The sequence below is a fragment of the Phodopus roborovskii genome, unplaced genomic scaffold (assembly GCF_943737965.1).
Source record: "Phodopus roborovskii unplaced genomic scaffold, PHOROB, whole genome shotgun sequence".
NCBI lineage: Eukaryota > Metazoa > Chordata > Mammalia > Rodentia > Cricetidae > Phodopus > Phodopus roborovskii.
In genome coordinates, this window is record NW_026125444.1 from 5929633 (window position 1) to 5945747 (window position 16115).

The 16115-nt window shown below is 40.8% G+C and overlaps 1 protein-coding gene across 2 annotated transcripts in view; it reads left to right on the forward strand.

Annotated features, from left to right (window-relative positions):
- Positions 1 to 16115, forward strand: part of Met (MET proto-oncogene, receptor tyrosine kinase) — a 104451-nt gene that overhangs the window by 56589 nt on the left and 31747 nt on the right. For both annotated transcript variants that reach the window (XM_051175715.1, XM_051175716.1), the window contains 8 exons: positions 1318 to 1452; positions 2352 to 2525; positions 6587 to 6747; positions 8777 to 8879; positions 8987 to 9123; positions 9765 to 9926; positions 10659 to 10758; positions 14701 to 14919. In XM_051175715.1, coding sequence (XP_051031672.1) covers positions 1318 to 1452; positions 2352 to 2525; positions 6587 to 6747; positions 8777 to 8879; positions 8987 to 9123; positions 9765 to 9926; positions 10659 to 10758; positions 14701 to 14919 — 1191 coding nt within the window. The remainder of the gene's footprint in view (positions 1 to 1317; positions 1453 to 2351; positions 2526 to 6586; positions 6748 to 8776; positions 8880 to 8986; positions 9124 to 9764; positions 9927 to 10658; positions 10759 to 14700; positions 14920 to 16115) is intronic.

Consider the following 16115-nt stretch of genomic DNA (forward strand, 5'->3'; position numbering starts at 1 on the left):
CAATGTGTTGAGCGTTTGGAGTGGAGCAAAAATGTCACCATGTTAAACTTTTATGGCTCAATGTGCATTTGGTTAGTTGTTCTATTAACAGTTCACCCCATGAGAACACATTAAGCATTTGGAAATCTTCCTGATTTGTTTCAAGCTACTTGGCTTCTTCATTGTGTTAAAGAAGAAGAAAAATGATTGTTTTTCTCCAGAATAAGTACATTTTGTATGTATTTGAGTACAAAGCATTTAATCACTACTTTAGTCTGCATTTCTGTTTTGTGAATGAGAAAACTATGGGAGTGTTTTTGTTTGTTTGATTGGTTGGTTTTCTTTGTTTATGGGTTTTTTTTTTTTTTTCATTCTAATTTCAGGGTGCCCATAACTGTCCCAGGACCTCATATGGCAGCTTGTAAAGTTTCTTGGAAATATAGGGCAGTATCACAGTAGATATGAAACCCAGTTCTGTGCCCCCCTGTGGGCAAACTGATGGCAAGAGTCTCTCTGAGCATGCCCAAACCATCCCAAAACCTGCCATCCACCAAGATAGCAGTGCTGACCTTAGCTCCCCACGCTGATCTGTCTCTTCTGCTGTCATTGGGGTCTAGAAACAGAAAGGAGGGAAATTGTCTTGCTGGGGAATATCCCCAACGATGAATACCTGAAAGCAAGAATAGCACCATTTCTCCAAACACATCATTCAGGCACTGTTAAAGCCACAGGCCTTATTTTTAAAGACAGGACAAAATGTATGACTTTGTAATATAAGCAATATCGTATCACAAGACAAGACATATAAATACAGCTTAAGAGCAGCAAAACTACAATCAGCCCAGGGTTTCCAGACCCCTCCCCCACAACTCACCCCCATCTCCTCCACCTCCCCCCCACACCCATCATCCCCACCTTCTATCCCCCCCACCCACCCACCCCCACCCCCATCTTCCACTGATAGCAAGATGTCAAGGGAAATTGCTCCATGGAGGAAGTTGAAAGGGAAGATTAAAGAATAATCCAGGAACTGTGCAGCCTGTGGTGGTTCCTTCTGGGGAGAGCTTTGGCCTCTCCAGTTGCTCACACACTTGTAAGGATTGGTATGAATGTGCTGACTAATTGATCGCAAGATCTTTCTCTAGAAACTGCTCAGACCATGGGCAAAACATGAGGGTTCAGATAAATTGGCCTCGAGGCAGGAGATGAGAAGATGTTGCATTGATTTCCAACAAGGTGAACTGTGTGGGTCTTTAGCTGAAACACTAATGCACTTTGCTGTTGTGCTGCATTTAAAGCCAGTCTATTGGAATGGGGGTGTTTTCTTTTATTTCTCAGGTTGTGCTTTCTCGGACTGTACCTTTCACCCCTCATGTGAATTTCCTCCTGGATTCCCACCCCGTATCTCCAGAAGTTATTGTTGAACATCCATCAGACCAAAATGGCTACACATTGGTTGTCACGGGGAAGAAGGTAAGGACCGTTTCCTTTGGAATTTCTATGGGTATGGTTCTTTTTAAATAGATATTGTATGCTGTTGTTTTAATAACCTCTCTCTGAGTCTTAGATTCCTATCTCCTCTATTTGGTTCTATCTGGCGTCTTCCAGAGGTTGCCTGAAGTAGAGTTGTCTGCTATTGAAGGGAGACTAGGCCTGAGGGGATCTTCTTTAAAATGTTCATTCTCCTTCAGTCCTGTTTATCAGTGAAAAACACAAACACACAGAATGCAAATTACAGTCCTAACGCAGACCCCCAAAGCAGGCAGATAAATCCTGGAGACACACATAGGAATTTGACTCCAGCCAGTAATCTTAGTCCTCTAAGAGAGAGAGATGTGTGTCTTGATACCAGAATGGTATGTGACCTTCCATAGAACTTTCCAGGGTTTCAAGTGCTTCCCCCTGCAGCTTAAATTAGTCTCTCTTGTTATTCTAAAATCATCTCAGACAGAACCACATCTCTATGTTGTAGAACTTCTAGCATTATAGGACCGTGCTTATGGACCAGTAATGATGTTTTCTTGGAGTTGTGGATAGGGGGTTAATTAGTCTGGCTATGCTGTCCCAAGATTTTCTGGAGCTCATAGCCCAGTCTGGGCCTTCCAAGCAGCAAGCATCCCAGGTGTACACTATATCCAGCAAACAGCATTAACCTATTATCACATGTGTGCCAACAGTAAAATAAGGGATTTGACTTTTGTTTTTAGATGTGTTAAAACCATTATTGTGGGATTTTCACATAGATGTTGCCTTAGTTACAGGCTATCAGGTGATATTTATATGTAAATATCACATGTGCAGTTTTTACTTAACAAACCCAAAGCCCTCTAGAAACTCTCTGACTTTTTTTTTTTTTTTTTTTTTTTTTCCAGATCTCCAAGATCCCATTGAATGGCCTGGGCTGTGGACATTTCCAGTCTTGCAGTCAATGTCTCTCTGCCCCTTCTTTTGTGCAGTGTGGCTGGTGCCACAATCGATGTGTGCGTTCTGATGAATGCCCCAGCGGCACATGGACTCAAGAGATTTGCCTGCCTGCCATTTATAAGGTAGGAATATCTGTCAGCCGGCATGCATATTTTCTTGGTAAATGCAATTTCCAATAATGAAAACAGGATGAAAAAAAAAATCATTTTAATCATTTTGGTGAGGGGCAGCCTCTCTGTCTCAGCTTTGTCCCTAAGGTGGCGTTGGGACACCCCACGACACACACATACACACTCTACATCTGAAGTGTTCCCTAGGTCCCCTCTTGGGTGACTGCTCTCCTTTAGGTCCATGTGTGGTATACAGCGAGGTGGGAGTGAGCACCACTCCCCAATTCAGATCTGCTCCCTCCTGAACCGCATTCTCGTTCCTCATTCCCTGCTCTAGGCCAGGTCCCCCAACAGAAGCCTCCAACTCCACAGACACAGGTCTTATGTCCATGGCACCCAAGGGGCTCCCAAGATGAACCATACAGACTGATGACCCTTACACATAGAGGTTGATTCCCTGTCCTCCTGTGGCTGCCTTAAATCCTGTCTCAATGTACTTGAACAAGAAATAATGACTCCAGGAATAGCTACACCGACGCCTATACTCCTATAAGCCATATCATCCTTTAATTCACTTTGAAAATACTTCCTGGTTGTATGCCCGGACATAAAGTTCAAAAAGAGACAAGTGCCCCCTGCTGTTGAATAACCTGGTTGGTAGAGAAGATGGCAGCTTTGATGTTGCAGCCATCCCATTATAGTGCATTTACATTGCAACTCAAGTGTTGCTTTATTTTCATAAGGATTGGCTTGGGGAAAAAAAAAATCAGGTTTTTAAACCTCTTGGCCCGCGTACATTGCCTGAAAAATATTTCCCCAGCGAGGATCCAGTATTAGCTTTTTTTTTCTATCTGCCTTTAGAACAGTTGGACTTTAGTAAGCGCCTCTTGTGAAAGATTCGAGTTAAAAGGCTGGGGCACCTGGTTTGCTCTGAGTAAACAAAGTAGCAGAGTAGAAATGGGGCTGGAGTGCATGACTGTTTCCCTTTAGTTACGGTTTGGAGCAAGATCGGCAGTGGGTAACTGGGTTTCCAGTAAAACCATTTTCTGCTAGGTGTGATACAAGTATCAAGCCAAGGCCTGACCAGCCGGAGAATGCATTCAAAGCAGTAAAAACCAACTATGAATCTTTACTTTTCAGTATTCTTTTAATGCCCACATGCAACTGTACACTTGTTTAAACAGCCTTGCTGATTTCAGGTGCCAGAACCAACTTGAACTCTTTACTGTCTGTGGCAACTGTCCTGTGTGTGTGTGTGTGTGTGTGTGTGTGTGTGTGTGTGTGTGTACGTGCGTGCGTGCGCGCGCGTGTTGTATGTGTGTGCACAGGCACACAGAGTCAAGCCCAACAGTTTCTTTTCAAAACTATCCACATTAGTGTTTAAGAAGGCAAACTGGTGACCAGAAGAAACATTTCATCCTGGCCATTGTGCTTTCCTTTACTAACCATGAGAGCCTTCTTAAAAATAGCTGAAAGCAAACAACTTAGACTTTTCCAGAACTGCATAGTCTCTCATACAAGTCTTCCTCCCCCATCCTGTTTCTGAAGTCCAGCACTCTACAGTTGATTTTTTTTTTAACTTTTATTGATTCTTTGTGGATTCCACGTCATTCATCCCGCTCGCTCTCAAATGTCTCCCTGACCCCTGTCTTTTGCTCTCTGCCCTTTCAACCCACCACCCGAAACAAAATAGAAAACTAAAATCAAAATAATTTCAAAAGGTTTCAGTGTATCATGCACAAGTTGATGAGGTGTGGTTTATATTGTAGAAGGAAAGTAGCAAAGCTGAGTCTATAAATCCCCCCACCCACCCAGCCCACCCCAGCCCACCCCAGCCCACCCCCGGCCATAGCTGTTAGGAAGATTTCATGCTGTACTAGACCGTGACATTTACCGTTCTTACTGCAAAAAAAATAAGATAGATTGTCCCCTTTTCTTTTCATCCTTAAACTCTGTATGCACAAATCCAGCTGATGTATAGAATTTCACATTCTGATACATATATACATTAACCTGCTTCTCAAGGTACATGGTGCTCAATGGCTGAGATTCTTTGCAGTCTAGATATAAGTGATTTTGGGATTGTAAACCCAATCCATTGTTTCAAATGTGTCATCTGATCTTCAAGAGCAATGAGAAATGTTCAGATATGAGGGACATTTTCCCAATATATTCCAAATGCATGGGGGGGCAGGGAATCTTATAGGACTGTAGATGATCTCAGAGATATAATAGAATTATATCATTGATCGGAATCCCAGAAACGGAGCAACAGCAGACCAGGCATCAGGGCATTGCCATCCCCATGTTTGTGAGCTTGGTTTTCCTGCTAAATCAGAAAGTGGCTTCTGTAGAAAAACTTAATTTTCATTTTTTCAATGTTTTCTCATATTTTATCTTAACGGGATACGCTAACATAATCCGGAAGTCTTGTTGGAATGGGCCCAGCAGTGATGTGATCTCTCACCTGTGAAAGCCAGACAGGTGGGAGACACAGCTTCATTTCCTGCCCAGAGAGTTTCTCTGCATTTCAGGATAGCTCAGAGTTTGCCAGCTCATTGTTGGGGCTTTGCAAGGGTGTGTGGTCTGTGACAGCTTCCTTCCTTTTCCCCTGGAAGGGGGACAGTTGCTCCACAAGCTACTGGGACAGTGTTCAGCTTGGCGAATGCTAAGCAGAGCCATGCTTTCAAACCCTGGGAGTAGCACAGGATTTGGTGTCGCCGTGTCTCTTGCTAGTGCAGCTGCAGAACAACTCTGTCTTTTCTCAATGACTGCCAAGTCTCCGCCCTTTCATAGGCAGAGTATGTGCTGAGTGACAGGCTTTGGCTTTGACATGGTGGAGGGGAAGGGCTGGAGGCAGAAAGATGAGGCCCACATCAGCTCAGGCAGCTGTTTTGAATGGAGAAAACTTCATTAGAAGGAGAAGCAGCTGTGTGGCAACATCGGCCTGAAGAGGGACCTGGGAGCAAATCTTCTGCAGGATTTCTTATATCCTAAGAAACAGATTTTATTTTTTCCCTAGCAGTTCTCATTTGGCTAGACAGAGATGAGGTGAATTTTCATGAAAGGCACAACTGTGTAATGGATTTTTATGGCTAAAATGGTGATCATAAAAGCCTTAAGCTAAGACTTTAGAGTTAAGACATTGGTTTGTAATTATTTACTTAGGACGGGTGGGAATGTTTGCAAATTTGAACTCTTCTGAAAGTTCTTCCTAACTGAGACTGCGCAGAACAGGCTTCGGTACACGCCTTGGCTGGTTCCGAGCCTCCGCGATCTTCACGATTCATTTTCCCACCATTGTACTGTACAGTACAATTTACAATATGTACCCCCTAAAAGAGCATTTCCTCTCTCAATTGTCACACGGCTCCCCAGGAGAAGCTTATTTTTAACTTGGAAGTGTGTTTTGCCTAAATAGTTTTAGCCTAGGGACAGACGTCATAAATGCCTCATATTATGGCTTATCATGGCCACCACCATCTAATTGCTACCTCCAGACTTCACCTTTAACACACCAAAAAATGAGTCTATTATTCACTGAACATTGCACATGAGGAAAAATATCTTTAAAATGAAGTAAAATAACGTCAAAGAGAATTTTAAAAAATAACTACGATACCAATTTGAGGTTCTCGGTTTTGAGTTTTTTGATAATGGAAATAATGTGTTTTGTATTAAATATACAATTTCATGTATGCTATGTATAAATAGTTACCATATTTACAAGGCTACTGAAAACCTTATATAAGAACTACAAATTGGGACACATAAAGCTGATCCAGGGAGCTGGAGAGATGCCAGGCAGAGGGTCTGAGTTTAGTTCCCAGCACCCACATTAGCTGACTCCTGACCAGCTGTAATTCCAGGATGAGGGGATCAAATGGCCTCTTCTGACCTCCATAGTCAATGTGCTCACATGCACAAACCCACACAGGGAAACATATACACAAGCATTTTTCAAAATAAAAATAAATACTAAAAAAGTAACACATAGTTTGCTTGGTTTCCATAATACACAGAAAATCACATTATGCTGGATTTTCCTTTTAAGTTCTGTTTTGTTATTGTAGGTTTTCCCCACTAGCGCACCCCTTGAAGGAGGGACGATGCTGACCATATGTGGCTGGGACTTTGGATTCAAGAAGAATAACAAATTTGATTTAAGGAAAACCAAAGTACTGCTTGGCAATGAGAGCTGTACCTTGACCTTAAGTGAAAGCTCGACAAATACGTAAGAAACACAGGGACTTGGCTGGGCTGAGCTTGGAGGACAGGCTTGGGGTTTTGCTTTTTGTTTGTTTTTTAGTAGAGTTTCAAAAAAAATGCTCAACATGTTCATCCATGAGTTAATAAGGGTCTTGGCCTATCCTAGCATTTGAGACACTGGGAGAAAGTAAAAGGTGGCATGACCTCAATCAATTCAGCACCCAAGAGTTGCTTTTTGACTTGTTTGCTTGATGTAATTTTTACACAGAGTGGGAGTTTAACATTTGTGTTTTGCGCTGTCGTTTTGTGTACTTGACAAATACGGGGGCATACAGTTGCACACATAGCGTTGCATGTGGAAATCAGGAGACAACTTCAGGAATTTGGTCACCTCTTTCCATTGTAGTTTCCGGGCTGGGATTTCGAGGTAAGGTCAGGTCATGAGGTTTGTGACCTTACCTACTGAACTGTCTGTCCTACTAGCCCAGCATCCAGGAGCTTTGAAGTCACTAAAGTAAGAATTGTGCAGAAACTGTGTGACTGGGAAGAGTGGCCGGCCCTTCCTCCTCAGACTCCAGACATTGTCTCCAAAGGCCTCTTGTGGGCATCAGAAAACAGCTTGGTGTCTGCCCTCTTTTCACAATCCCACCTGCTAATCTTTGCAACAGTGGTGACGCCTATCGGTCACGTTTTCGAGACTCTTTTTGGATGAACTTAAATTTATATTCGGGTAATGCCACTCCGCCATTTGGGCAGTCCCCTCAGATCCTGGGTAGTGTCAGTCCCAATCTTACCTAATGTTCAGAGAGCTGGGATGCAGCCTAGCCAAACTAAGCCTGAGATCGGAGCCGACACTGTCAGGGTTAACTCTCTGATCAAGGCCTTTGCGTGTCCTACTGTAGTCTACGTAACCCTTCTACAGACACTAAATTCCACAGTGAACAGGTAATGCAGGAATTATTTGTTATACTGTAGTAGCAACAACTGAAGTTTTAACAGTTGAGTCTTTATGGTTGAATCTGTTCTAGAGAGTAAATGCATCTAATGGATTTCATTCTAGGGTCATAAAAGACCTTAATATATACATTTTGAACAGGGTCATAAAAGACCTTAATATATACCTTATAATGAAGCCAAAGCAAATTCATGTCAAGCTTGCTAGCCTGAAAACAAAAGCAAGTTCACCCTAGGACCATCCCTTGTTCTCCAAAACTCTTAATTATTTCCATGTGAATTAAGATCTACAAAGAGAAAAAAAAAAATCATCATCTCTTTTTAGAAGTTACTTAGTAAAACAAATTATATTTCAACTTTACATATTATATATATACATATATATATTACATTATAGATTAAAACTATGTCAGATTACTGATTAAAAACTGGCTCTGTAATGCCTGCATTACCAAAATGTTTGCCAGGCAAGAATGAGAACCTGAGTTCAATACGCAGCACTGGATATAAAGCTGGGTATGGTGGTGCTCACTGGTAATCAGCACTGGTAAGGCAGAAAAAGGAAGATCTCTGAGGCTTGCTGGCCAGCCTGTCTAGCCTAATCAGGGATCTCCGGGTCCCTGTGAGAGAGCACAGAACCAGGTAAATGGCCCCTGGCTTGCACATGCATTCTTGTGCCCCCCCCCATTGCCCTTTAAGTGATTTAAACTTGTGACAGCTATGGTCATAGAAATATAGCTAGCAGTTGGCGTAAGCCGATGAAGAGACTTGGCTTGTTCGTAAATGGCACATTGCTTCATGTGCTGCTGAGATGGCAATCATTATCTTTCATGTTCTATACAACCAGGTAATTTTGCAAGCGTAGGTTACCATGTACTTCTTAGCTGGTGAAGTCTGCCGTGGTGAACTCTGAAGTTTCCTGCTATGGTCCATATAGAGCTGGGCATCATCCCTCAAAAAACAGAGCTTGCTGCTTGCAGTCATGAGCTCACAATCTGGGGTTCATGTCCCCATCACAACAAGCAGCCAAACCAGAAAATCAGAAAATGCATGTGCATTTGAAACGTATTAAGCCTGCTTTTTTTTTTTTTTTTTTTTAGGTTGAAATGCACAGTTGGTCCTGTGATGAGTGAGCACTTCAATGTGTCTGTAATCATCTCAAACAGTCGAGGGACAACACAATACAGTACATTTTCCTATGTAGTAAGTCCAAGCATTTTTTTTTAATGTCCTAGGATGTGTGATTTTTATTTGCATCTACTTAAATGATGGAATTAACCAGTTACATTTTGGTTTTGCTGCCCACTCAGGATCCTGTAATAACAAGTATTTCTCCAAGTTATGGTCCGAAGGCGGGAGGAACTTTACTCACTCTAACTGGAAAGTATCTAAACAGTGGGAATTCTAGACACATTTCAATTGGCGGGAAAACGTGTACGTTAAAAAGGTATTGTAATTCTTTTGTTGTCGCATTACTGTCTGTACCTAACACATCAACCCAAGTTCTTCTGCGTTTGTACGAAGCGTAGTAAAGATGTGTGTTTATGACTTCCTCTCCTGCTGACAATCTCCTCCTCCCCACATCCACCTGCCCTGTATTGCTTGAACCCCTTCTGAGTTTTGGCTTGCCATCCACTCCTTTACTGCAGTGAGTCTTGTCCCAGCTATGGAGTGAGTAAGCTTGGAGCAATACATCGAAACAAGTATTTCTATCAAGAGTCAGAGCTGAAGAAGACACATGGAGGGGAGAAGTGTGTGAGGTTAGATTTGAAAGGTGGTTTCGTTTCTCCTTCTAGGGGTTGAAACCGCTAAGTTTCCTCTAGTACCAAATGTACTCTGAAGGTTGCTTGAACCGCCAAATGTTTTGAAGTCACGGATGGCCTTTCAACAAGGCTAGCCGTAGGATCTAGTTTGATGTAAACAACATACACTGGGAAGAGCTTGTCTCCTAGAACACCTCAGGAAACTCCACAGAGTCATGTTTTTTGACTGATAGATATATATTTTGGATTATATAGACCACTAGTAATGCCTGCTTTTTTTCCCTTCCGTTCTTTCTGTCCTTCTGTTTGTTTGCTTCTTGTTCAGTGTATCAGATAGTATTCTTGAATGCTATACCCCAGCCCAAACCATCTCAGCTGAGTTTCCTGTGAAATTGAAAATTGATTTAGCTATCCGAGAGACAAGCGGCTTCAGTTACCAGGAGGATCCCATTGTCTATGAAATCCACCCGACCAAGTCTTTCATTAGGTAAGTGGGAGCTTCTGATAGGTTAGAAGGAGAGTAAGAGCCGAAGGGTGATTTGGCCGTAAAAACAACCGAGAAGCAGCCATTTTCATCCCTTGCATAAATGCACTTGTATTCCTTTCGAAGACACCTTCTGGATTCAGTGGGAAATTATATTTAGGTTTTGGGGACAGTTTGACTTTATCTATGGAACTTCATGCCAAGAACTATTCTTCCTATGCCAGTATGCTTTAAACACCTTAGAGAAAAACAGTCCAACCTGGTGCCATCATGTATGCATACCTGTGTCATATAGGGCATGTATGCATCTGTGTCCGTTCTCTGCTGAACCACACACAGTTCACAACAGCAGAATCACCTTTCCCCTTGCCTTTCCTCACGCTTTGGGATTCCTTTACACACACTTTCTGCCTGTACCAGTCTCTGCTTTAGTCAGTATCCTGGACTGGGTTCAGCCTCTCCTGTTTCCACCCATTCTATCGTCTAACAACAATAGTCATGTATGTTCTTCTCTGTATCTTCAGAGTGTGAAAAACACTTCTTTCCCACAATTAGCAAAGAATGCAGACATTTTCTGCAGCTTATGAATTACAATTTTCTTTTAAATGTCCTCACATTTCCAGAGAAGCGTTACCCCTTGCTAGTCCCCTAACATTATCATGGGTATAAAACTGGGTGTCTAAATACTTGGTGGGAAAGCTCTGAATATTCCTGTTTTCTGTTTTATTTTGTCAGTGGCGGAAGCACAATAACGGGTATTGGAAAAAACCTGAATTCGGTGAGCATCCCAAAGCTGGTAATAGATGTGCGTGAAGTGGGAATGAACTACACAGTGGTAAGTCTTTGGAGTGGGGCCATTCTGCTCAGAGCTCTGCTTCTGCCACCAGGCTTTCAGGGCACAGGGACATTTAGGCTTTGCCTTTAATTTTCACTAGTAATCTTTGCTGCAGAGCTCAAATGGTACTTCTTATTCAACAATAGAATCTTGAGCTAACATTGTAATCACACACACACACATGCTTACATGAACACACACACACACATACACACACACATGCATGCATGAAGACCTTTAACATGAGACCGTTGGTACAAACACAAACTTGTCACAAGCTAGGATTGTCTTGGAAGAGGGAACCACAATTGAAAATATGCCTCCTTCAGACCAGCCCGCAGGCAAGTCTGTGGGGGCATTTTCTTGTTTAATTATTGATGCTGGAGGTCCAGCCCACTGTGAGTGGTGCCCTCCCTAGGTACATGGTCCTGGGAGGGATAGGAAAGGTAGCTTTACATGAGTCTGAAGAACAAGCCAGTATGCAGAATTCTTCCATGGTCTTTCAGTCAGTTCCTGCTTCCATACTCCTTCCTTGAGTTCCTGTCCTGCTTCCTCAGATGGAGTGTGATCTGAGAGTTGTAAGATGAATTAAACCCTGGACTGGAGAGATGGCTCGGCCATTAAAGGCTAGGCTCACAACCAAAAATGTAACATGAAATAAACCCTCTCTCCCCAAGTTGACTTTTGTCATAGAGCTTTATCCCAGCAATGGAAATCTAACTAACACTATTTTTGATGAATTTCTCAAGTGAAAGAAATAGAAGATAAACATATTTATGAATGAGAAGTACACGTACCATGTCTTAGTCACGATTATATGTTTTTCTTTTCTTTAAATACATACTACATTGTGCTAATAACCAAAATGGTAAGTTTGTGTTATACATAGAAAACATTATATATATATATACATATACATGTATATATATAATAGAATATATATTTCTTGTAACACACATATAATTAATGAGATGATTTTGACTAATGAAGTTAATAAATTTTAAACTATTGAATACCTCTGGATAAAAAGTGGATAATTAAAAGTAGAGCATATGCTCCACCCAAAACCTATTTTCTTGCATCTCCTTCCCACTATCTTTTATCAAGTAACAAAAAAGCATTACAATACATTATATTCTAGGTGTCAATGATACTTTTTATTTCTCTACATTTCCTTTTTTATTTGAAAACTCAACCATAATGTAACCGTAAAGGTGATGGATCCATTTGTTGCTCTAACAATTTCAGTAGGTCATATAAAGGCCTGGCATGGTGGTACATGTCTATAATCACAGCAAATGGAAGATGGATACAGAAGGATCAGAAGTCTAAGGTTGGCCTCAGATATATAGCAAGTTCAAGACCAGACTAGGGGTAAATAAAATCCTATTTTAAAAAGAAAAACAAACAAACACCAGTATATATTTTGTTGCTATTTTTTTTCTGCTATGAAATACCACACTTTGATTGGACATAGGCACTCAACTTGGAGTAAAGGCTCTAAGTGCCCTGTCTCACATACAGTATCAATTGGGCAAGTGATAGATTGAATTATAGCTCTTTCTTTGAAATTTCCCCATCCAATATTTCTTAAGGACTAAAGCCACTCTGTACCTTAATTACAAAAAGCAATTTGGGACTAAAAATGTCAAGCTAAGTCACCAAACAATAAGGTCACCCTAAATGAGATTTCTCTTGACCTTCTCAATCATCCACATTGCATCACCTCTAACAAGTATTATTAGATTCTTATCATATTTCCAAGGGATGATACTCCAGGGAGTCACAGCATGAAGTTAAGGACCTTGAAGCCAATCCCCATACATGGCCACAAACAAAGTTAGAATACCACTGCAATTAATTTAGGAGACATCAGTTCTCCATAACCAATACACAATTTTACTTTAACCAAATAAAAATAACAGTTTCCCTCTTTAGTGTTGGCATGTGACTCTTTAAAGTTGGATCTGAGAAATGGTTCTTTTACAGAAGACCAAGCCTCCATTATTAAGATAGTAAGGGAGCTTGCTTTCATCTCCTTTACCCAAAGATGACATATAGAACAACTCTTAGCTTCAGCCATTTATTTATAATTAAATGCCTGCCGGAAGCCCTCCAGGTGTCAGATATGAGAGGCATACCCCAAAGAAGATACAGACAGTGGCAGAAGATACAGGTCTTATCTGACTACGTATGTGGAAATACAAATTTCTATTGTTTGAGTCAAAAACACAGCATACAATAACTCTGCATATTAGATTGAATAGAAATGAAAAACTTAAGGGACTTTCTTATTATTTTCTCTTTCATTATCCCTTTCTTTACTGTCATTTTTAAATACTGCCTTATGGAGAGGTGTATGTGCCTTCTCTGTTCCCAATGGCTTATAGAGTTTAAAGTTGACTATGATGAATTAAACCCATTTATTATTTAACAAATAAAAACTTACAGTCATGTCTGATGTAGATATATCTAGCCAGAATAATTCAACTCCAGTAAACTCAAAGCCTTAAAATATAGAACTGATTAACTTAACAAAAACATAGATTAACTTGTTAATGCCTGCTGTGCCCCAGAATCCTGCAGATTAATTTGTGGTTTCTAGGTTCTTGTTATTATACAAAGAATTATTATGGAAGCAGTGAAATCTTTCATTTCTGTTTTATAACGTGATAGGAATAAATAGCTCTTAGCACTGTCATTCTATTTTACATAAAACTAAATAGTGCAGTATATTTTGTTCCTACTTTATCTGATTCCAACATAGATTTTTAAACACAGAATAAGTTTTAAAATTATTAAGAAGAAAATGCCACACAGAAAATTCTGTGCTTTTTATGTATATCCTGAGGCCTTTGCTATTGTGGGCATAAGTAATTGTTTTATCTCCAACTATACTTGTCAAAGGAAAGGAAATCTAAGGGATGTTGTTGCCTGTTTGTCTTTTCCTTGGGGGAGAAACGTAACCCTTTGACTTTAAATATACCACTTTGTGTGGCTGGTTTTAGTCTAAGTACAATCAAGAGGAAACTGCATTTTCCAAAATTCCATAAATCAGAATTTCAAAGAGGAAGATTAGAAATGAGAGATGAAAGGTTATAAAATAATAATAGCAGAGCCTTTGTAATGTAGACAGCATTATTTAGAGAGGCTACAGAGTGAGAAAGAAGCAAGGCTTGGTGGTGATGATAGTGAACATTGATGTTAATGACCTTGGTAGTTAGCACCATGGTCCACCCCTCAGATGTGTGACCAGACTGAGTGAAGTATGTTTTCCTGAGTTGAGTGTCTTTATCTAAAACTGGAACAACATGACACCTCCCCGTAGGAACATTACATGAGATGTCTTTGTAAAGTGTTTTGGAACTCAACTCTTAAACCAGTTAACAGGCCAGTAAGGCTCCAAGTGCATGGCAGCTTGCGCTGCTAACCATGTGGAACTTAGCAATTACAAAGCCCTTAACCACGAAGCATCCCACCCTGTGAAGAACACTTCAGTCTTAATTACTAAGTAGGGAAACTGAGTTTCTGAGTGATGCCTTCACCTCACTTCTCATAACTTCAAAGTGAGATCTGAACCAAGGACTCCTAAGTTCTCAAAGCCCAGCCCCTCTTTGCCCATAGCTGCTTTGCAAAGCAGTTCCCCCAGGAAACTGTCTTATTGTCCTAAGGAACATTACATGATGAAGGGAAGGCCAGCTGCAACTACATCATCGTAGCTTATTCCCAGCTCTGGGTTCCTAAACAAACAATTGTTTGGAAAATGTTACACCTATCATGCCTCTTAAAATGTGTTCTTCAACGTTAGGAAGTTAAATGGAGAGCACTTTTGACGATCCAGTCGGTGTGGTTTTGGTTTTTGATTCTGAAGTTGTGACACAGCTAAACCATGTAGATGCTGCCTGTGTCCTGCTGACGGTGGGAAACTCTGTCTTCCTGTAGGCATGTCAGCATCGCTCTAATTCAGAGATCATCTGCTGCGACACTCCTTCTCTGCAACAGCTGGGTCTGCAACTCCCCCTGAAGACCAAAGCCTTTTTCCTGTTAGACGGGGTTCTTTCCAAACACTTTGATCTCACTTATGTGCATAATCCTGTGTTTAAGCCTTTTGAAAAGCCCGTGGTGATCTCAATAGGCAATGAAAATGTACTAGAAATTAAGGTAAGAATTGCTTAAAATACTCTCTTACATGAACTTGAATTACTTTGTTGACTTTATAGCCATGTGAATAGAGTCATTGTATTTGGTCATTATATCTTATTCTACATCAGCAAATATCTAAGCACTGAAAACAAATCTTTTTGGCATAAGACTAAAAGATAAGCGTAATTATGCATTGCTTTTTAATGAAGCCTTTAAGACCCCTTCCCTGTGTATATGCTGAAAAGTAACAAATGCTGAGCATAAATCTATCAAACAGGCTCCCCATGATGCAGTCCTGATGGTGTTATACATCCCTGTGTGCTTCACCTAAACATAAACATACTTACTGGACAATAAACAGTAAGGGCTGTGATGGGAGATGCATTAGTTGCAGTTTTGTAATTTTTTTATAGTATATGAAGTTTTGTATCTAGATGTAGCACATTCTCTCTCTCTCTCTTTCTTGTGTGTGTGTATATGATATTTTATTAATTCTTAGAGTAAACAACATATGGTGTATTGTTCTTGTATTCGCTCCCAGCTCTTCCCTTAACTTCTCCCAAATACCTACCCTCCCCCTCTTAATTTCATGTCCTTTTTTTTTTTTAATAAACTAGCAAATCCAATTTCATATATTCATAGACTCGGCGCCATCTACTAAAATGTACTTGCGGTTGACCACACTTTTTAAAAGAATCAACTGTCCCTCTCCAAAATGCCAACAACTGCCAATGTCTCCTAGTTAGGGTGCAGGCCCAGGTACAGGTTTTGTGTAAGCAGCTGTGAATTCATGAACAGTTCTAACATGTCAGAAATGACTACTTTGTTCAAATCCTCCCCGACCTCTAACTGTTACAACTTTTTACCTCTTCTTTCTAGAAATGGTCCTTGAAACTTGAAGGGGACAGGTAATATAAATGTTCCCTTTGTGACTTAGCACTCCACTGACACCTAGTCTCTGTACTTTGACAAGTTCTGAGCCTCTCTGTATTATCCATTATCCAATGCAGAAAGAATGTCTCCTGATGATGTCGGGTTGGGGGGGCTACACTAAGCTATGAGTATAGAGAAAGAAATTCAGAGGACAGTTTGATATTATGCCTACTTAGCAAAATAATTGCAGTGGGGTGTCCCTCCCCCTCCCCCATGGAACCTGTGAGTTCCCAACCATTGAGTCTTGGCCTCCTTTTTTAGGTTTTTTGTTTTTGTTTTGT